The 23,954-nt window shown below is 39.0% G+C and overlaps 1 protein-coding gene across 1 annotated transcript in view; it reads right to left on the bottom strand.

Moving 5' to 3' along the window:
• LOC126355069 (E3 ubiquitin-protein ligase parkin) overlaps positions 1-23,954 on the bottom strand; it is a 56,752-nt gene that overhangs the window by 18,832 nt on the left and 13,966 nt on the right. Inside the window, exons 2-5 of the mRNA XM_050005237.1 lie at positions 15,219-15,390; positions 13,920-14,110; positions 13,659-13,807; positions 10,303-10,501 (exon numbers count right to left, since the gene is read on the bottom strand). Coding sequence (XP_049861194.1) covers positions 10,303-10,501; positions 13,659-13,807; positions 13,920-14,110; positions 15,219-15,390 — 711 coding nt within the window. The remainder of the gene's footprint in view (positions 1-10,302; positions 10,502-13,658; positions 13,808-13,919; positions 14,111-15,218; positions 15,391-23,954) is intronic.

Raw genomic sequence — 23,954 nt, 5'->3', positions numbered from 1 at the left:
GTGTTGGCCGTCGAATGGCGCTAGCTGCGCAGCATTTGTGCACCGCCGCCGTCAGTGTCAGCCAGTTTGCCGTGGCATACGAAGCTCCATCGCAGTCTTTAACACTGGTAGCATGCCGCGACAGCGTGGACGTGAACCGTATGTGCAGTTGACGGACTTTGAGCGAGGGCGTATAGTGGGCATGCGGGAGGCCGGGTGGACGTACCGCCGAATTGCTCAACACGTGGGGCGTGAGGTCTCCACAGTACATCGATGTTGTCGCCAGTGGTCGGCGGAAGGTGCACGTGCCCGTCGACCTGGGACCGGACCGCAGTGACGCACGGATGCACGCCAAGACCGTAGGACCCTACGCAGTGCCGTAGGGGACCGCACCGCCACTTTCCAGCAAATTAGGGACACTGTTGCTCCTGGGGTATCGGCGAGGACCATTCGCAACCGTCTCCATGAAGCTGGGCTATGGTCCCGCACACCGTTAGGCCATCTTCCGCTCACGCCCCAACATCGTGCAGCCCGCCTCCAGTGGTGTCGCGACAGGCGTGAATGGAGAGACGAATGGAGACGTGTCGTCTTCAGCGATGAGAGTCGCTTCTGCCTTGGTGCCAATTATGGTCGTATGCGTGTTTGGCGCCGTGCAGGTGAGCTCCACAATCAGGACTGCATACGACCGAGGCACACAGGGCCAACACCCGGCATCATGGTGTGGGGAGCGACTTCCTACACTGGCCGTACACCTCTGGTGATCGTCGAGGGGACACTGAATAGTGCACGGTACATCCAAACTGTCATCGAACCCATCGTTCAACCATTCCTAGACCGGCAAGGGAACTTGCTGTTCCAACAGGACAATGCACGTCCGCATGTATCCCGTGCCACCCAACGTGCTCTAGAAGGTGTCAGTCAACTACCCTGGCCAGCAAGATCTCCGGATCTGTCCCCCATTGAGCATGTTTGGGACTGGATGAAGCGTTGTCTCACGCGGTCTGCACGTCCAGCACGAACGCTGGTCCAACTGAGGCGCCAGGTGGAAATGGCGTGGCAAGCCGTTCCACAGGACTACATCCAGCATCTCTACGGTCGTCTCCATGGGAGAATAGCAGCCTGCATAACTGTGAAAGGTGGATATACACTGTACTAGTGCCGACATTGTGCATGCTCTGTTGCCTGTGTCTATGTGCCTGTGGTTCTGTCAGTGTGATCATGTGATGTATCTGACCCCATGAATGTGTCAATAAAGTTTCCCCTTCCTGGGAAAATGAATTCACGGTGTTCTTATTTCAATTTCCAGGAGTGTATAAATGTGGTTTTAAAAACAGCTCAATTCTGCAGAAATTTCTTCAGTTGCAGATGGGTGTAACATTCTTTCTATCTACTCCAAGGAGCTTCCTTGGTGTTGTGTGAAGTAACATCTGTGGCCACAGGCAGAATTGACATATTCTTGATTATGTGTGGCATGTGAGGCTAATTATATGTGACATATTGCTCCATAGACTTCCTTAAAAACTTTTATTGGTACACCCAAATTAATTCTGTGCATTTTTACTCATATAACAAAGTTAAAATCGTTACTCCTACTTAGCTAGACAATGCAGCTTAGCAATCCACTGAATTGGAAATCAAGCACCGCAAACCCTCATTACTCCATCTTCAACCACTTTCTAGCATCTCCTCCGTAAAACAACACAGGATGACACCCTACAGTCACAAAGGAAAAAACAAAAGAATGCACAACTGAAGTTTCCAATGGAACAAAAGCATTTACTGTAATCTATTGGACCTCGTCACATTCGCCTCGTTGTCACAGAAGACTACATGCAGCTACTGATGTTTGCATATTCTGATATGAGACTTCTGTCCACTGAGCAAGTGTTCATTCATTAAACACAAAAACAAAAAACAGTGAACTTATCACACCCACATATGGGAACCACACTTGCCAACTCTTTCAGTTTTCCATAACAGTATAACATCTTTACTAACCACTGAAAGATCCAACTTAATACATGGAACACTTTTAAAATCACAGTTCCACCTGCCATGGCCTAAAGCCCGGTCCACATGCAACGATCTGTCTGCGCAGACATTGGCGCAGATGTCTGTACATGCAAAATATTGCTGCAAATGTGGTGTGTTCACATGGCACAAGCCCCAATCTACTACTCACCCGCCATCTGTCAGTGTAGAAAAGAAATATCAGTGGCAAGCGACTACGCTCCCCGTAAACGTCAAAAATTTAATTCAGTTATTTTGAAATATGGAAATTGAGGAAGTTATGCTGTGGCCTGTATTCGCAACTTGTGTTGCAAAAAACATTCAGACCAACCGTAGGAAACAGAGAAAGCGGTCAAAATGGTGTAGACAGTGGCTGCTAAAGCGAAAGCAGTTTTCTCACGTAAATTTGCTGCGAGAGTTGCAAGGCGAACCTAACGACTAGCGAAATTATTTGCAGATGGATGTCAAAACTTATAATTATCTCTTAAAGCTTGTAACCTCTCACATTATGAGAAAAAATACTTATATGAGAAGGGCAATTTCTCCTCATGAACGGCTGGTGGCAACATTTAGATTCCTAGCAACAGGAAGGATCTACAAGGATTTGCAATTTTCAACAGCAATATCGTAATAAGTGTTGAGTGAAATAATATCCAACACATGTGAAGCTATTTACCCTGTCCTGAAGGATGAGTTCATGAAAGCAAGTCAAGTAAATTAAGTCTGTCAAGTTACAGGTAATACTCCTGCTTGGTCTTGGCATTTCTTGATCATTAAGAAAGCCAAGCAGATCAAAATACCATAATGTTGACTGGTATACTTGATCTACTTCTACACCAGATCTTCTAGATTTCTGAACTTTGGATAACTCTTTTCAGTAAACAGTTCGCAATGAATTTTTTTAATTACTGTTTCTCTGTTTGCAGAGGCGTCGACTGCCCGCAATTTTTCAATTAGAGCATTGTATGCTGCTGTCTTTTCGTCTTGGTCACTATGTTCTTTACTTTTAATCTTCCACAAACGAGGGTGGTTTCTATATATTTCAATGAATTCATTTACAAACTCTCGAGAGCACTGACGAGTATCAGTCATTTTAATGCCCTGTGCGCATAAATACAAACACTAGACTGAGCAAACAGCTGTTTTGCGCCAGATTTGCGGCGATCCCCTGTCCACACGCTCCAACTTGTCTGCGCAGATGTGGTTTGAACCCACAGATTTGAGAGGTTTCGCTCAAACCTCCAACTCCAACTTCCAGGTTTGCACACACCTCAGGTTGGTGCAAATCTTCTGTCCACACGTAACGATCTGTCTGCGCAGATGTGATGTGCGCAGACAGATCGTTGCGTGTGGATGGGCCTTAAGATCCTGTCCTGCCCTTTCATAAGTGCAAAACTGTTCCACAAAATAATTTTGGCAGTAGACCTTTCGGCCAATGAGCCTCCTGAGCAGAATATATAAAATCCGAATGGTCACCTCCTGCCAATGCTCATAACATTTGCTGTGAGTTGCTTCTTCCTGCCAACTCTCTCAGAAATTTGTTTCGCAAACGGTGTTACAGAAACACTGACCCTCCTGTGGACATCACCCGCCTTTGACAACAGCATGGTCAGCCCAGACCATCACCTATTTAGGCAGATTAAGGGAAGACCAGTTCATTATCTCCAGGGTGGAGAACAGCCTCCATTCCCCAGAAAAGAGAAAACCTGCACTGGCGTTCACAACAGTGACCACCACTAACCAATGGTGCACCCAGAAAATTGTGTGTTACATGGGGGTTAAATTGTATACTGTACAAACACCTATTTCTGCATATATTACTTATTCCCAGGCTTTCAAACTGCTGCATATGATTACTCATTGATATGTTAACACTTCTTAGCACTAAAGACTGTACCTACCATTGCCAAGAAGTGGCTCCTGTTTTAAGCGCCTACTGCTGCCTGTGCTAATTATTTGCTACAGATATCACGCACAGTCACAGTTCCCTAACCACAGTCCAGGTTATGCACGAGACAAGTCACAGGTAAGTTTCATCCCAGATTTCTCTCATCATCTGTATATGCTGTATGTGCTGAAGTACACAGATAAATTAAGGTCCCTAATTAAATGAAATACATTACAATTATTATAACAACACTGTTTCTGCAGGTGTACCAGACTCTCCCGGTGAGGCTTTGTCAACTTGGAAGATCCGGTTTACTGCCAGTAATCTGCATTTTACTTGCATGATATTTCTATCATGTAACTTGCAGTCTTCATAAGGTGCCCCATGAGACCGAATCCAGTGTGTAACGGGTTCAGTATTTATGCCTATGTGGGGCTAGACACTCTTGTCATTGGTCTGCACCACCAACTGCTCTGTATGATGTACATGTGGTCAGCAGCAGCAACCTTCTACATGTAGCAGTTATGACTGCTGTTTGTGTACTTTTTGGCTGTTGCTGGTTGGCAATTTTGTAATCTGTCATTCTGTTCCCTCTCCAAGTTAGGACTGGATGTTTAGTCTTCTGATTGCCATCATTTAGACTTTCCATTTGACAGTGGTGTTCTATTACTGTAGCTGCCCATGTCAGGTGATTATTCCGAGGTCTGTGCCCACCAGGAGTAGCTGTCACATTATGTTCTGGCACTAGTGTCAAACTGCCGTTCGTTCTTGAAATGACTGTCCTACTGTACTTGGTTTGCTGTCTGAAGTATCACCAGCTGTGCACCATGTGTTGGTTGTGCTGGGTTACTTGCTCTGTCACCATTTCCTAAGTTATTTCCTCCAGAGTTTGGCTACTGCCTCCAATCCATCTTTAGGAGATTGAGTGTTGCATTCTAGGGACAACTAAGATGATATCCCATGTCATGACTGATAAGATTCTGTGTGACCTTTATTTAAATGGATCTTTAATAACACAACCAAGTGGTGTCTGTATCTTCACATCATCTAAGTACATAAAATGATTTAGTTCCAAACAATGTTTGGCTATAGCTGACCTGGAAGCCTGTTTGACTCTGGCATAGTGCTGGCGCTCCTTACACGTGATGTCAATGATCCTGTTGGTCTGGTCGATATATGTAATACCACATTGATATTCAGAATGCACTGCACCCTACTTCTCTGCCAGATGGCCAGAAGTACACGAAGAAGCAAAGAAGGTTGCTTTTTTGCCACATGCCAGACTGGTATCTGATAAAATCAGCAGAATTCTTCTCAAATATAATTTCACAGTATTTTTTGCTCATCAACCAAGATTAAGGCTCTGTTAGGGAGTGTAATGGAGGATCTGTGCCAACAGAAACTGGGCATTTATCACATACCAAGTCAATGTGGTATGTCATATATTGGCCACACTACTGGGACCATTGACATCAGGTGTAAGATGCACTAACAGTATACCAGACCCAAATAGACTTCCAAGTCAGTTATAACCGTACATTGCTTGGAAATAAATCGTTCAATGAATTATGATGGCCAAGATTCAGACACAAGACACACAGCTACTTGGACAGTGTTATTAAAGAATCCATTAAAATAAAAGCCACACCGAATCAGAACCAGAGGTTGTAGAGAGCTTCAGGGAGAGCATTAGGGAACGATTAACAAGAATGGGGGAAATAAATACAGTAGAAGAAGAATGGGTAGCTTTGGGAGATGAAATAGTGAAGGTAGAAGAGGATCAAGTAGGTAAAAAGATGAGGGTTAATAGAAATCCTTGGGTAACAGAAGAGATACTGAATTTAATTGATGAAACAAGAAAATATAAAAATGCAGTAAATGAAGCAGGCAAAAAGGAATACAAATGTCTCAAAAATGAGATCGATAGGAAGTGCAAAATGGCTAAGCAGGGATGGCCAGAGGACAAATGTAAGGATGTAGAGGTACATATCACTAGGGGTAAGATAGATACTGCCTACAGGAAAATTAAAGAGACCTTTGGAGATAAGAGAACCACTTGTATGAACATCAAGAGCTCAGATGGAAACCCAGTTCTAAGCAAAGAAGGGAAAGCAGAAAGGTGGAAGGAGTATATAGAGGATCTATACAAGGGCGATGTTCTTGAGGACAATATTATAGAAATGGAAAAGAATATAGATAAAGATGAAATAGGAGATATGATACTGTGTGAAGAGTTTGACAGAGCACTGAAAGACCAAAGTCGAAACAAGGCCCCAGGAGTAGACAACATTCCATTAGAACTACTGACAGCCTTGGGAGAGCCAGGTCTAACAAAACTCTACCATCTGGTGAGCAAGATGTATGAGACTGGCAAAATACCCTCAGACTTCAAGAAGAATATAATAATTCCAATCCCAAAGAAAGCAGGTGTTGACAGATCTGAAAATTATCGAACTATCAGTTTAATAAGCCACGGCTGCACAATACAAACACAAATTCTTTACAGACAAATGGAAAAACTGGTAGAAGCCGACCTCGGGGAAGATCAGTTTGGATTCCGTAGAAATGTTGGTATACATGAGGCAATACTGACTCTACGACTTATCTTAGAAAATAGATTAAGGTAAGGCAAACCTACATTTCTAGCATTTGTAGACTTAGAGAAAGCTTCTGACAATGTTGACTGCAATACTCTATTTCAAATTCTGAAGGTGGCAGCGGGTGAAATACAGAGAGCAAAAGGCTATTTACAAATTTTACAGAAACCAGATGGCAGTTATAAAAGTCCAGGAGCATGAAAGGGAAGCAGAGTTTGGGAAGGGAGTGAGACACGGTTGTAGCCTATTCCTGATGTTATTCAATCTATGTATTGAGCAAGCAGTAAAGGAAACAAAAGAAAAATTTGGAGTAGGAATTAAAATCCATGGAGAAGAAATTAAAACTTTGAGGTTCGCCGATGGCATTGTAATTCTGTCAGAGACAGCAAAGGACCTAGAAGAGCAGTTGAATGGAATGGACAGTGTCTTGAAAGGAGGACATAAGATTAACATCAACAAAAGCAAAACGAAGATAATGGAATGTAGTTGAATTAAGTCGGGTGATGCTGAGGGAATTAGATTAGGAAATGAGATGCTTGAAGTAGTAAAGGAGTTTTGCTATTTGGGGAGCAAAATAACTGATGATGGTCGATGTAGAGAGGATATAAAATGTAGACTGGCAATGGCAAGGAAAGAGTTTCTGAAGAAGAGAAATTTATTAACATCAAGTATAGATTTATGTGTTAGGAAGTCATTTCTGAAAGTATTTGTATGGAGTGTAGCTATGTATGGAAGTGAAGCATGGACGATAAATAGTTTAGACAAAAAGAGAATAGAAGCTTTCGAAATGTGGTGCTACAGAATAATGCTGAAGATTACATGGGTAGATCGCATAACTAATGAGGAAGTATTGAATAGAATTGGAGAGAAGAGAAATTTGTGGCACAACTTGACTAGAAGAAGGGATCGGTTGGTAGGGCATATTCTGAGGCATCAAGGGGTCACTAATTTAGTATTGGAGGGCAGTATGGAGGGTAAAAATCGTAGAGGGAGACCAAGAGATGAATACGCTAAACAGATTCAGAAGGGTGTAGGTTGCAGTAGGTACTGGGAGATGAAGAACCTGGCACAGGATAGAGTAGCATGGAGAACTGCATCAAACCAGTTTCCGGACAACAGAATCTTATCAACCATGACATGGAAATAAGCTTTGCTCCGCCTGGAATTCAGCACTCATTTCCTAAAGACACTTTGGAAGCAACATTCAAACTCTGGAGGAAATAACTTTGGAAATGATGACAGAGCAAATAACCCACCACAACACGGGGTGCATATATGGTGATAATTCAGACATCGAATCGAGTACTGAAGGACAGTCATTTACAGAATGAATGGCAATTTGAACATCAATGTCCACAAAATAATCTGATAAATGTCCCTAGTGGGTGCGGACCTCAGACGAAGGACCTGAGATGGCTGGCTACAGTAACAGAATAGCACAGTACACAGGAAAGCTAAATGATGGCAATCAAAAGAGTGAGCACGTAGTACAACTTGGAGGTGGAACAGAATGTCACATAACAAAATTAGTAACTGGTAACATCCAAAAAGTGCATGCACAGCAGTCAGAACTGCTACGGCTAGCAAATACTATGGTTGCTGCTACTGACAGGCATGTATCTCAGACAGAGTGCCTGGCATGGTGTGGACCGATGAGGGAACACCTAGCTCCACACAGGCATAAATACCTGCCCCTTTCCACACTGGATTCAGAGATAGGGAGCACTGGATAAAGATTGCTAGTTATATGATCAAGATGTCGTGCAAGCAGAATGTGAATTACCAGGAAAAAACCCAATTTTCTCCAGAACATTCTGAGAAGCAAAGATATAAGTAAATGTGTTTACTTTCCATTAAGAATGCAGAAACGTTTATGTCATTGTTGGCAACTGTTAGTGAGTTGTTTCAGTTGTTTCCTAACCTTGAAACAAGTTAAGTTTTCTGTTTTGTTCAGTGAAAGAACATAATAACAACAGTGTATTTAAGTGAAACCACACAGTAACAAGAATTCACCTGTGGTATGACATTAATAAAAGCAGATTATTTGACACATTTATACAGTTTCTATTAACATTATTACCATCATTTTTCCAAAATTAAATTCTCTACAACTTCTGTTGAAAACTTTGTGCAGTAGAATGGAATTTAAAAAACAAATTGGACCAAGTACTTAATAAAATAAATTTTTTACAAAATTACGTCTTTGCTTCTAAGGATGTTCTGGAAACTACTGCAGATACATATCTGGGACATGTTTTATTAGATTCACCAGATCAAGAACAATGGGAATAGTGCTTTACTTTAACCTCATACAGTTTTTCGATTGCGTAATATTAGTGAAGCTGCTTAATTTCACGCAAAATCTTTTATTAGCCGTAACTCCGTAACTAAACATTTGCGGACCTATGTTTATCTGAACTTTTTGTGTAGTTTTACTTGTAGAATAACGTAGTAAAATATTTTCAAATCTTCGCGAATCACCCTGTATATGCTGCAGAATATATGATGCAGCAACGCCCTCAAACAGAAACTTTTTGATCACCCTTACAGAAATACCTTCCTCCAACCTGAAATTGGTTTTCTGCAGGAGGACTTGGTTTAAAGGTAGTATCTAAACTTAACATAAAACTATTTTCACTCTGTACCACAAAGCACTATGATTTAACAGACAAAGCCCAATTGGAGGAAGTTATGTCCTTGCCTCCCTCTGACCTGACCTGTTCATTAATAATGGGGTGGGAGGGGGGGGGGGGGGATTTTTAGTTTTTTGAGCCATAATACATCCCAAGAAAAAGAAGAATATTGCAAGCACTGCATAGTAACTCTTCTTGATTACTGCTTTCACAAAATACTTCCAGGAAACCTTACAACTGCCTAACAAGTATGGTATTTTTGTTACGAAGATATTATTTTACTCCATGCAGCAGCATTCAAAATGATATTGGAATTTTAATTACACATGTACATCAAAGTAGGAGGAAATTGATAACCAAATCCTCATTATAAATAGACGGTATCAGCATACATGTAAAGTAGCTCCGCAAAGTATGATGTGGATGTTTTGCTCAGAGAATGGGAACAAATGAATTTTGACAGAGTTGTGAATATACAGACTTAACAGAATCAATCAATACTAAACATATTCTCCTTCCAGGATTTGATTATACTGACAGTGGAACCTTGCTATTTTTCTACAGGTAGCTTCAGGATGGCAGTAATGAAAACTTAAAATGTAGCTCATCAGTATGAACATTACACTAAATGCTGCTGTTGACCAAAGCATGATCAGTTATTTGAAGTAATGTTGTTTGAATAACATACGAGTTAATGTAAACAAATGCATCTGACAGGTTCTGAAAACTTAGTGGTATATCAGAAGAAATGAAGGGGCCTCTATTGATCAATTAAGTGATTACAAAAGTGATATGACCACTTCTGAGGAAACTGTATCAACTAAGAGTAAATACACAATCTGAAAAATATTTCACCTCCACACAAAATGCATGAGAAACTTACTCACATGCTTATAAGTTTCCTCAAAATTACACTGTCTGGTCAAAACTGGCACATGGCTAAAAGTATGCAAAAAGTAAAAACTTAATGTCAAACCACTACCACGTAATTAGGATATTAAAAGACACCTGATTATGGGGATTTACCCTTCCACAGTCATTTTCAAATATTTTTATCTTATTTAAAGCATATTTATTCCACGTAGCACGAAATAGCATGTTGAACCTATCACTGCTTTGAAAAAGTGATGCTCCATCAGGTCTGTTTTTTATAAAGGCAGAAACTTTTTTTTTTTTTTTTTTTTTTTTTACTTGCCTGCTGTGGTGTAAGTAAGTGGAAGTGATGAACTTCAGTGATAAGGGAATTTGGACAACCAGCTGGGCAAGGTAGAGTGTATCCATACTCAGGATGTGACCAAAACTGGCGATCACGCAGTCTAGATGCACAATATATTTGGAAACATTCCAGACAAGTCACATGACTTGCATCACAAGGGAACACAAGAACTGGGTCCCTGTAATTCAGACACATCGTAAACTATCAAAGCAACGTTTAGCATTCAAATATATTGTACTTTCATGTAGGTTATGAACAAAATGACTTAATTATCAATAAACTAAATGAAAAGTAGCAGCCATTTCAAATACTGTCGATAGTGGTGCTATTGAAAGAGATCCAGAAAAACCAAAAACGAAAAAAAAAAAAAAAAAAAAAAAATCCACCTTTTGAACAGTGATGTAAACTACAGTATAGCACTTGTATTTGTTTTTTTAAATAGCCATTAGGTCGGGCCAAATATTAATTTCATCAATGCACTAAGGCATTAATGCTTGTACAGGAAAATCTGACCCAATCCTCAACAGATATATCATGACAGCATGCTACAATGGTTTGAAGAGATCGTAAATACTTGGTAAAAGGCAGACAAGAGGTGGACTAATGAAGTATGGGGTACAGGAACTGCATGTTCTTGTTAACCATCATTTTAGCAATTCTCTGGACAACTTAGGGAAACAGATATGATATACAAGTTGGGGTGGCAATCATTAAAACAAAGGTGTTTTTCATTGGGGTGAGATCTTTTGATGCCATTTCAGTCATCCAACTTTCTCCTCTGAATGGGAAAATATTTTGTTGACAGCCACCTACATTGGGAGAAATGAAATAAAAAAATCATAGTTCGTACGGAAAAGCTTAAGATGTTTTTGTCACATGCTGTTTGAGAGTGGAACACTATAGAAACAGAGTGAAAGTGGCTTGATGAGCCCTCTGCCAGGCACTTAAGTGTGAATTTCAGAGCAGTCAAGCAGATGTAGATGACTTCATAACAAACACAGCACATACTAAGATAAGACAAGAAGGAGATTCTCCAGCAGAAGGAGGTTCTTACTCATTGGTGTGAAGATGACCACAGTAGTGGTCGAAACCGGTCACCGTAATAAATAAATTGTGATCAAGACAGTTTTTGGTAATAAATATTTGTAACACATTGATCACTGTTACTCCCATAATGTATTCAAAAGTGAAAAATATATAGTAAGCATCAATAAATCATCAGGGATCAACGAGGTCCCTTTGGAGTTATTAAAATCAGTGGGATGTATAGAAGAACATTGTGTGGTCTGGAATTGAGTATCTATGACCAACAGATCTGGAATAAAATTTCTGGCATAGAACTGTCACTGCATGGAAGGTACGGGGCCAAATGGAACTAAAAGCGAAACTGAAACATTTTAACAAACAATAAAGAAATGGTGCAGGGTGAGACATATTACAACAGTATGAAGTTTTAAGTGCTCATGTACTTGCAGCATGCAAAGTAAAAATACACATGAAACTAAAAGAGACTCAAAAACCAAAATCTGAAATGTAGAAGATAAGAATGAATTTATGAGCATATGTTGAAAAGTAATGGCTCCAAATTTTTTAGGCAAAAACACTCAAAATAAAATGAACTTTATTAAGATTCTACATCTTTATTCTTCATGTGGGAGATTATAAATAGCCTGTTTGGCATAGAATGCATTCACGTCCTTTGGGTCATGCTACAGAGTGTGTTCAACAACTGGACAATGGAGTCTCAAGGCAGACAGTTCTTCTACACCCATTCATGTACTTTGAAAGCTAAATTATTATCATTATTTGATAAAACACATACATGATTTTCGAAGTTGCTCTGACTTTGATGCTGTAGGATTTGCCAATTTTGGGCCTGGAGTAGATGACAGTGAGTGGGTGCAAAAGGCAGGTATACAATATGCATGATTTTGGAGTAGGAACCTCAAGGTAGAAATATGGTTTGACAAGAACGTTGCAGAGGTTAGGAGGGCAACTGCAGGTGGCAGCAGATGGTGTGTGTGTGTGTGTGTGTGTGTGTGTGTGTGTGTGTGTGTGTAGGATATCAGGGAATGAGGATCTGATTTCAGGGCTTCACTTTTGAAAGTCATAGCCTTGTTGGAGAAATATTTAGTGGCAGTCCAGGCCTTGGAGGTACATGGTGGTTAGTGTTTAACATCCCTTCGACAACGAGGTCATTAGAGAGGGAGCGCAAGCTCGGGTTAGGGAAGGATTGGTAAGGAAATCGGCCGTGCCCTTTCAAAGGAACCATCCCTGCATTTGCCTGAAATGATTTAGGGAAATCACGGAAAACCTAAATCAGGATGGCCGGAGACGGGATTGAACCGTCATGCTCCCGAATGCGAGTCCAGTGTGCTAACCACTGTGTCACCTCGCTCGGTCTTTGGAGGTACATTACACCACATCAGTTAAGAGGGCATAGCAACCAACAACAGAGAAAACTGTAGAAGTATGATTGTACAAGTCAAGAAATAAATAATGCGAAAGGAACTTGCTAAATTGTTAACAGAATGTCTATGCAGAAAGACAATGTCCCAACACTGGAATAATATTCTAATTACTATACTTCAGAATAAAGGAAGCAGACAAGAAATATGTAACTACATAACTATCAGTCTTTTCTCTTTAATATACAAGATACACACAAAAATTACCACTGAATCTACAGAAGAAACATTGAATTTTAATTCGGTAAGGAAAAATGTGACTTTCGAAGCACATTTTCCACACCTGACCGTTTACTAGATCTCAAAGAAATTACAGAACAGGCTAATGAATATGATTTTACTACTTTGTTTGCAGTGAAAGAATGTGTGTTAATGGGATACCATTGCCTTGCTGCTGCTGCTGCTGATGATGATGATGTACTTTTTGCCTCAGGTGTATAAAACTTCAACAGCAAACGAGGAAACTTAATTGTAAGCTGAAAATTAATTCCAGTACGCCCAACACAACAAAAAGAAAGTAATAGAAATTGACGATGACATCACAGCATAAGGTAATGTGTTTCTGTACTTAGGGTGCTGGAAGACAATGATTAGATAGACAGTAGAAGAAATAAGAAGTAGAAATAATAATAATAATAATAATAATAATCTTCATACTAACAATGAAATACTCTCATAATTGGTTTTTTTTTGTGGAGATTATGATGTTAACCACATTTCCAAACATTTGAAAAGAATACTGTTTACAATTACCTTTACATCAACATATGTAATAATGTTGTACATGGAATGAATAAGAGCAAAACGAAGAATAAAAATAAAGAAGTAAGCAAAGAAAAGTGTTTAATTCCCTGGAGAAATACATACTTAACATCGGTGCAAGCTAGGCATGGAACGTCATGTATGTTTGATTTGATAAGATACAAAGGAACAGCCTCATCATCTTCACCCTGAGATGGATGTTCAGCACACTTGAAATAAAACTGTGCAAATGTGAGCCCTTCATCACCACCTATCTGAAAAATAAATATACATTAACAACTGGGTTATCTATGAAGATCAAAATTTATCATTATAGCTATTTCTTCTACATTCATACGATATTCCCTCTTTCAATTAACTACTCACACAGCCATCAGTTTCACAAATGCCTGTTATCCTATTTTTATCCAGTACATCCTGCCAGCACTGAGGATCTCTGTCCACAGTGAAAGCTCCACCTTTACATGATGCACAGCGCACCCGTAATTTCCCGGGTTTCATCATTTTACAAGGAGATGAACAATACACATAGAAATGTGCTCGTCTCTTTTCATGATCTATAAATAAAACAGAAACATATATAAATAATTGAATGGATAAAAAATAGTATTAGCATTGATTTTATCTATAAATGTCTGTTACAAATGTAGATTAGACACAAATCTAGGTAAATCACAGGAACAGTAGTAACAAGATCATCATTTTTTTCCCTCTTCTTTTTTCCTTCCTTTTCTTTGATATTTCACATCCTGTTGTCATCAACATTAACAGGAATGGAGAAACTATTTAGGTAATTATTTGATGGAACGTTTTGTGGAAAGGAGGGGGAATCTCCATTTGAGAGATTCATGCAATAATGTGCTGTAATATCAGATGAAGCATAATCTGGTTTTTGATTTTATAGTATACTCATCACTTGGTTGCACTGAGTAAGTTTCTTCATTCCTCCTGCACATTAAAAACTCTAAATTGATTAGCAACCTTAAGTTTTGGGTCAGTTAACTAGTTACAATTCAGAAGCTGCTAAAGGAAGATAAGATGCCAGGAGGGGGAAAAGAATAATGGAATAATGGTCCTTTAAATTATGCTTTCTCTCTCTCTCTCTCTCTCTCTCTCTCTCTCTCTCTCTCTGGGAGCTGAGGCAGTTTTTTGCAATGTGCCTATCTGCCACTCAATGCCTCCTCTATATGGTGAAAAACAATTAAATATGATTCATGAAGCAGAGCCATTTTTACAAATACAGAGAATTAGAAATAAAGAAAGATAAAAATACCATACTGGTCATTTTTTAAATATTGTACATCACAAACTGAAATAAAGAAATCTGTGTACTCTGAATGTATCAAGAAATAAATGAGACAGAAAGACAAGAGTATGAAGGGGACTCTATCAACTGGAAACTGAATAAATACAAGGGAGAATTTATTGAGAAGATATTTCCTGAGGTAGAAAAGTATTTGTTCACTTTCTGTCCTTTGGAACTACTGTGATCTATTTTTCAACAAGATAATTTTTAATACTACAACTCTACATTATTCGTGTAGCTCGAACTGAACGAAAATAATCTATCTAGAAAGTATATAAGTCACCTGGGTGAAGGATAAATATTAATTTTATTATTATTATTATTATTATTATTATTATTATTATTATTATTATTGATACCTTCATCAGACACCATTTCTTGGCGGTCTTTGCCACTAAGTTGAAGATCCACTAAAGTTTCGTTTAGCGGCTTAGCTGCCAAGCTGTGCGACCTTCCTTTGCTACCATCAGTTCTGGGAGATGGTTGTATTTTCACAGCATGCAAGATGCTTTGTTCTCCCAAATCACATTCCTTCAAGAAATGAAAGACCATATTACATACGTTATTTACAACAGCAGGACGAATGCAGGCTGTTTCGGGCTATATCATGTATGCTAAGGTGTTGAGGGCAAATCAGGTTTCCTACAAATAGCTACAAAAATTCCTAGAAATGTAGAGATATGTGGGTAAGTCAATAAATAAGTTGCACACTTCAGTTTCTCTATTAGAATGTTTAAATTCCACATACATATTCTGCCAGCAGATAGCAGCATATGTATATCCGTAGTAGAATCTGCAGAACATCACATGGCAGAGAGTGTGAGATGGCAGTTTTGCTCAATGAGCGTTCCCAAGTAGAACAGTATGTGATTGTGTGGTTTTTGTGGACCAAAGGACTCTCTGCACAAGAAGTGTGTCAAGAAATGTGCCCCATGTATGGTGACACCTGTTTGTCATTGAAAGCTGTATCCAACTGGATCCAGGAGTTAACAAGGAAAGGCAAACATCAGAGATCAAGAACATCCTTTTTGTCTTGTGGCAGTGGGAAGGTCTGTGCATGGTGGGTGCCCTGCACGTTGACTGATGAACATAAAATGAAAAGAATGAGTCTGTCTTTCCAGAACCTCATTTGGTTCTCTGAAGAAGGAAAGGATTTCATGGCATGAATTGTTACCAGGGATGAGTCTTGGGTTCACTACTTTCAAATAGAAACCAAATGACTGTCCACAGAATGGAAACATTCCATGTCCCCAACAATGAAAAGGTCGAAGACCATTCCACTCGCAAGGTTCTTCTCATCATGTTTGGTGTCATGCAAGGGGACATATTAATGAAATTCCAGCCTCACAGTGAGATAGTGAATGCCTCTCACTGTACTGCACCACTCTGCAGGAACTTTAGCAGGCCATTCACCACAAATGATGTGACTTCAATCTCATTTTTCATGGCCAAAGAGGTTACATGTTGACTGCAACACACGTCTGAATGTACAAGTGAATATGTAAAAAAAAAGAAATAAATTTCGGGAACTTATGTTTATTACTACTGCCTCTATGCCATTTTAAGACTTATTTATTGACTTACACTCATAATTTTCACTGAAATATATTAATTTACAAGGGAATGTTAAAAGTCAGAAATTCATGTTTACAGAATACATCAAAACATATAAATCATGTTTAATACTGTGTAAAAATTGTTCTTTTAGAGTGACCTGTATGGTGACTGAATCGAGAATTCCCATCTAAGTTTTACACTCTTGCCAGTAGTTTGCAGCAGTTTTGGTGGGTGAAGATGAGCTTTAAGTTTCTTCAGGATGCTGGCATACTGCACAAAAAAACTGATTTTTCTTCTTCTTTTTTTGTTAATATTTGAGGGGATCACACCCAACTGATCCAAAAATATACTTGCAATCACATTTCCTGCATACTGTTTGTTTTTAAGATTTTTTTCCTTTTCAATTCAGGTTCAAAGAAGTGAATCTATATTTCAAAATGTTTACCTTTTCTTTTTTTTTAATTCTCTAGAGTGGTTGGTGGCTATTGTTTACCATATGTTTCTACTATGGTCAATCAGTTCTTACAATATCCACGTTACAACAGCTTTTACATAAACCATTTAACAACAATAGTAACCCCCACTGTCTTAAGGGCTGAAATGCTCGGAATAACTTTGTCAACTTTCCCTCTACAGTCAGCAAAGACGGTGTAACTGTAACCATCAACAACAAAGCAAGCATCTAAACTGTGCTAATATTTACTGTAGCATCCCTGAAACCAGTATTCAGTCTTTCGTAAGTGTCACCTCAGCACTCGGGAATTATGCCATGGCCTATTGTCTAATAAGCATGTCAAAGTTTGTTAATTTCTCAAACACTACATGATGCCTCCAGCCCAATAAAACACACAGAACTTTCCAAAGAGTAGAGAAGAAGCTTAGAAATTGGTATGAAAGTCAATTTCTTTACAAAATTTATCAGCGAGCAGAAAGCTCTGACTGTAATTTAGGAACTTCTCAAAAATAAGTGCTGCATTGACTGCTAAGCTGAAGTTGTGTGTGGATTTAATACGAGGAGGAGGAACTGAATGAATACATCTTAAAAGTACTTTATCTATTCTGATAATAAAACTGTAAAACTATTGTCTGTCTCTTTGAACACCTTAATCGCCAAAACTATTGGACAGATTTCTTTGGGATTCTGACTGCTAACTTCGGCGCTTCATAAAAATAGGATCACAGAAAAAAGATATCATAATTTAAAGTTGTACTCAAATTTTCTTGTCTATCAGTCTGAAAATGATAATCTCCAAAACTACTGACCAAATTTTCTTGGGGATTTCGCAGATAATTTGAGTACAGCTTCTTGACACTGTACAGACCTTATTTCATCAAAATCAGATCGTCAAAAGAAAAAAGTGTCCTTACGTATAATAAAAATGTATCTATGTATAGTCTGCATTTCCTCCGGAACCACTGCACCGATTTCTAGCAACCTTGGTACACACATCACTCACTGTCTGAAGGGAATTGCTGTGGGGTTGGAAAGAATTGCTGTCAAAGGGGTGGGGTACAAGTAAAAAGGCATGTAGGCCACAACACCTGAATACCCAGATTTTATTCATCCAGTATTCGAGAGTGAAAGCACTTAGTGACATGCAACAGACTCTACATATAATTTCAAACCTTTACGAAACTTTTTCTCACTGACACCCAACACAAATGACAAAAGGAAAAACGTTTTCCGCATACTACATTTTTGCTGTTCATTTTCACATCACGCATGACTTTTTAATTTATGACTTCTTTATTACTGACTGTATTTGTGACTCATTTTGCAGACAGTGCTCCCTTATGCCACTAAATGTACCTGCAAAAATATATATCAATGTATAACACACAGTTCACTGTGTATGCCATTGTAAGTATTGAGATACATGAAAAACTGCTACAACAGGTACAATATTTAAACTGATTTTTGGCCAACTACAGCTTATCACTGTCTGCTACAGAGATCCAATGAAGCAGTCAGGCAATAACATTTTATTTTTTTAAGCTCACACACGAATCCACTGAAAAATCTAAATCAGTACAAAGAATACTCATAAAAATCAAAGAGTAAGCAGCCTGTCTGTGCACTCGTTGCCACAGAATAATCCTGTGCTTTACTGAGCATTCACAGACATCCTTCTGGTGACTCCCACCATTTATAACTAACTCTCTGAACCAAATTCAATGGAATTTAGTAATGACATGGCTTCAATAAGAACACAGGCTACTTTAGAAAGTGTATTGTACAAGATATTTATTGATTTAGAGACTATCATGAAAATCAGGGAAAATATTTACTCTTTGGCTTTTGAACTTATATTTGTGTAAATGCTTTTATTGGTTGATATTTGCTACTTCATACGATTCAAAGTAATGAATACAATTCTTATACAATTTTCACTGTGTTTAATCCATATTTCCAAATTATTTGCTCTATAATGTGCACAATGCAAAATGTGTAGCTACTATGTGCACTATCCAGTATCTGAGATTGAGAGCACTTAGTGACGTGCAACAAACTTTACACGTGACTTTAAACTTTTACAAAATATTTTCTCACTTACAAACCCCACAAAATGATAAAAAAGGGGGTTATTGCCTACTACATTTTCACTATTTATGCAGTAAAACTGTCACATTGTGCATGATTGTCACGATGTTTAAATTTATTGCTTCTTTGCTACTAGTTCTACTGGCAACACACATAACAGATAGCACCCACATATACCGGTGAATGTACTTATAAAATTATATCAATGTATGACACGGAGACAGGGAGAGGAAGACATGAAAAGAGAAAGGGAATAGGAGGAGATGGAGGGGGAGGGGACTGGAGATGGACAGAGAGAGTGATAGGAGGAGAGAGACAAAGAGAGGGAAAGGACAAAGAACAAGATGGACAAAGAGAGGGAGAGGACAAGATGGACAAAGAGAGGAGGAGGAAACAGCAGATGGACAGAGAGAGATAGGAAGAGATGGACAGAGTGTGGAGGGTGGGGGGTGGAAGAGGTTGACAGAGAGGAGGAGGAGAAGAAGATGAACAGAGAGGAGGAAGGAGGAGATGGACAACTAGAATTGAAATAAATACATACCTGGGCAATGCTGGGTACTCAGCTAGCTGTGAAACAAAAATGAAACAATAACCCAAACAATGGCAGTCTATTCGAAGGTGCACTTATGTGAAATCAAAATCTGCTGTTGAGTAATATTCAATACTGTGTTGCTCCATCTCATGCGTAAATTGCACACAGCAGTCATTAACTGCTGCACCTACTCAGTAGGAAGCTTCCATGCAGACAATCCTTCTAGCCATGAAGTGACAATGCTTATACGGTCTAAGCTTGAAATGATTCTTCAAGGCATGTTGACAAAGTCAACACTATACCAAAGCTGCACTATCCCATATACAATTAGAAACACAGTGCACTCCACTCATATGTACCAAGCATGCATGTTCATTTCTAACTCTGTTACCCAGATTGCAAAATTAATGTCCTTTAAGTGCCTTGTGCAATACCTTCTCTAGTTCAGTGTACAGAGAATGGCAATGACTTTCAAAGAACAGGGAAGCACTGGAAATATTTAAAAATGACTTTCAAAGAACAGGGAAGCACTGGAAATATTTAAATTGCAGTTAATTTACATTCATTCCCCTACACATATACTCATGAAACTTGGTTTGCATTTCTCAAGATATACTGCTTATTCAAAATAAGGTCTTTAGTTTACATACACTCCACTGAATCTACTCTACTTATACAAGTGGTAGTATTAACACTGGCTTTCTTAACAATATGTCCAACTGCATTTCTACTACAGTTTGTAAACCAACACAAACAGAAGCATTTCATATGAGTTCACTGCCATTTTCACGTCTATGACATCTTGCTCTGGGTAAACGTTTGAGAATGGTTATGTAACTAAGAAGAGCTCCAACATATATTCAGCCTATGTGGGGAAATATTGCCTTCATTCAACAAACTAATGGCTGTGGTGCTCAGTTTCTTAATAATATGTTCAGTAGCACTTCTACTATAGTTTGTAAACCAATACGAACAGAAGCATTTCATGTGGGATCGCTGACATTTTCATGTCTACGGCACCTTGCTCTGGGTAAACACTTGAGAATGGTTGTGTAACTAAGAACAGCTTCAACAAATATTCAGCCTAGGAGGGAAAACATTGCCTCCATTCAAAAAACTAATTGCTGTGGTTCCCACTATTAATAATATGAAGAGGAAGTGGAGACTAACTCTGACAGTAACTTACCAGTAATTGTGAACATGAATCAATGAATCTCATCAAAGATCTAGCTTGACTGTGGCATAGTGCTGACTAACTGTAAATGTTTCATACTAAATGATTATTGCCTTTTGGTGACTTACTCTGACTGTGGCTTAACAGTGACTGACTCTGGCCTTACCCAAAGTACCTATCTAAAGACTCGCTTAGGAAAGTTTTTGTAAAACATTACAACATACATAAATCACACATTGAATAATGACATAAAATACTGGAATTGCAATAATACTTACACACACTGGAAAATTAAGGTATTTTGATTAACTGTAGGGTGTGCATTCTTTAAATAGCTTTGACATTGAGTTCCAATTATGATCAGATTTTTAGGACAACTAATCGGCCCCATGTTCCATTAAAGCCCACTAAGATTACTGGAGAAACAAAAATCCTGTGTTTCAAATAGTTCATTAAATAACTTATTTTCTCAGTAATAGAATACATTGTTATACAGTGAAAAAGCAGAGATACAAAGTGGTATATTGGATTTTTGAAAGGTCTACCACACATTTATTAACAGAGTTGCACTTTTAGATTTGCAAATTTTGATTATTTATGCAACAGAAATGTTTTTATTCACAATATTTATAACCTGTCCTCAGTCACACTTCAGTTCACTTTAAATAACAAGGATTAAAAAATATGCATCTGTATAAGAATTTTCATGTTCGATGTACAGGATTATTATAATTAAAGCTAAACTTACAAAGCACTGTAGAAATAACACCACTTGTCAGAATGACGTCAAATTGCAAATGGAATATTATCAGAGGAGGAGGAAAACGTAAGAAAAGTGTGAAAATTGATCAATTGATGGTGCTGTATCTGTCAGAATACATAAATGAAAACACCTGTCATGCGCACAATCCACTGAAGTAAGTATAAACACGCCAGGTACACAACTTTTCTTCCTTTCACGTCTGCAACGTTCGCCATAAGTGTCTCAATGCAGAACTGCACTCTGCTTGTAAAGCTGTATTACAAGAATGATGACTGTGCACATGTTGCTCTGCAAAAGTTCTGGACACTGAAAGGTTTGAAAAAAGGCATTGATCTATCTGATGACTGTTGTGGGTCTGGAGAAAATTATTCAGAAATTCGAAAAGGCGGCTTCTTTTGGTGTGCAACCTGGTAGACGGAGGAAACAAATTGGTTCAATGTCAGTGGAAGCAGTGGCCACAGCAGTGTGGGAGGAGATGAGTGGTGGTGTGAAGATGCATAGTGCATGGAGAATTGCCCGAACATCCTACAAAACATCCTTTTTTGTTATCCATTCAAAATTACCCATGTGCACCAGTTGCTTCCTGTTGACCAGCCAGCAAGAGAGACCTTTGCTTTAGAATTTCTTGCCCACATGGAAGGGACAATGATTGGCCATGGAAGATTTTGTGGACAAAGCCCACTTCCATCTGACAGGATAGATCAATACACAGAATTGTCGAACATGGACAACGGAAAATCCACACTCAATTCAACCGATACCACTTCATCCTTAAAAGATGACTGTGTGGTGCGAGTTTACAGCATCATTTATCATAGGGACATATTTTTTCAAAGAGACAGGTGCTTCCAGTCCTGTTACCTGTACCATCACTGGTAAGCGCTATGATTGTCTTTTGAGCAACCATGTCATTTCAGCTCACAACAGTGTGGATGCAATCATTTTTATGCAAGATGGTGCATCTCCGCATGTCGCAAATCCAGTTAAGCAGCTGCTGAAAAGCCATTTCGAAAATGCTAGAATTATCAGCCACTATTTCCCTACAGCCTGGCCGTCCCGATCACCTGATCATAATCCATGTGGCTTCTGGCTGTGGGACTATCTTTTTGAAAGATGTCATGTTCAGTATTCCGATTGGAAACTTAGCTGCACTGAAGGCATGGATTGCGCAACACATTCTGAAAATGACCCTCGAAACACTTCGATCAATTATGGAACATGATGTTTCTAGATTTCAACTTGTTGCAGAAAATGGTGGACAGCATAATGAACATGTTTTGCGCCAGTTACATGGAAATTAATAATCCGGTCTGATTTTTATTGGTGCTTTTTGTGCGGTTTTTGGCCTCAGGACAATGAAAAACTGATTTTTCCCATTGAATGTGATATGACCTTGGCTTGGTGAATGGGCTTACGTAACTAACAGAGTATCACACATGTACACCCATGCACAATGAGTTGTACAGTTTGTTTTATGTCAAACATACACCTTAGACAATATTGTTTGATTCATTTGTCATTTGTAGCAGACCACTATTAAATTATGACGTGTACAGTTCCATTTAGTCCTACATTTTGTAACTATTTCCTGTGGTCAGAATAATACTACGAAAGTATTAAAATAAATAAACAAAAAATGCATGCCATGATGGTGGCAGAATATATCTTTCAGAATATTTTGTATTGAGATATAAAATCACAGAAATGCTAAAATTCTTGAAATTTTTAAATTAATACCAATACTATTTCAGAAAAAAACAACTGGAGGTACAATAAACAACTTTTTCAATTTGAGTTCCAGGTAGAAATTGCTTAAGGAGTTACAAGAACAAGAGGGCTGAACATTATAAACCTCCAATTTGTAGAACAGATGTTTACAATCTGAAACAACACAAAAAATCCTGAACTGAACCGATTCATGATAGGTAATGAAAAGGGAAAGAGGATAGTAATAACTTTTAGATAAGAAGTACGTTTCCAGAATGAGATTTTCACACTGCAGCAGAGTGTGCGCTGATATAAAACTTCCTGGCAGATTAAAACTGTGTGCCGGGCTAAGACTCGAACTCGGGACCTTTGCCTTTCGTGGGCAAGTTCTCTACCACTGAGCTACCCAAGCATGACTCCCGCCCCGTCCTCACAACTTTACTTCTGCCAGTACGTCGTCTCCCCCCAGGCTGTGGCTAAGCCATGTCTCCGCACTATCCTTTCTTTCAGGAGTGCTAGTTCTGCAAGGTTCGCAGGAGAGCTTCTGTAAAGTTTGGAAGGTAGGAGACGAGGTACTGGCAGAAGTAAAGTTGTGAGGATGGGGTGCGAGTCGTTATTGGGTAGCTCAATGGTAGAGCACTTGCCCACGAAAGACAAAGGTCCTGAGTTCGAGTCTTGGTCCGGCAAACAGTTTTAATCTGCCAGGAAGTTTCAACAACTATGTTGTCTGCAGATGCTCCAAAATGTATTTGGGATAGTGAGGTCTTTAGTCCAAAGACTGGTCTGATGCAGCTCTCCATGCTGCTCTGTTCTGTGCAAG

This window comes from Schistocerca gregaria, chromosome 3 (assembly GCF_023897955.1).
Source record: "Schistocerca gregaria isolate iqSchGreg1 chromosome 3, iqSchGreg1.2, whole genome shotgun sequence".
Taxonomy (NCBI): domain Eukaryota; kingdom Metazoa; phylum Arthropoda; class Insecta; order Orthoptera; family Acrididae; genus Schistocerca; species Schistocerca gregaria.
Note: the sequence above shows the minus strand (reverse complement) of the source record. Positions and strands in the feature narration are given on the sequence as shown.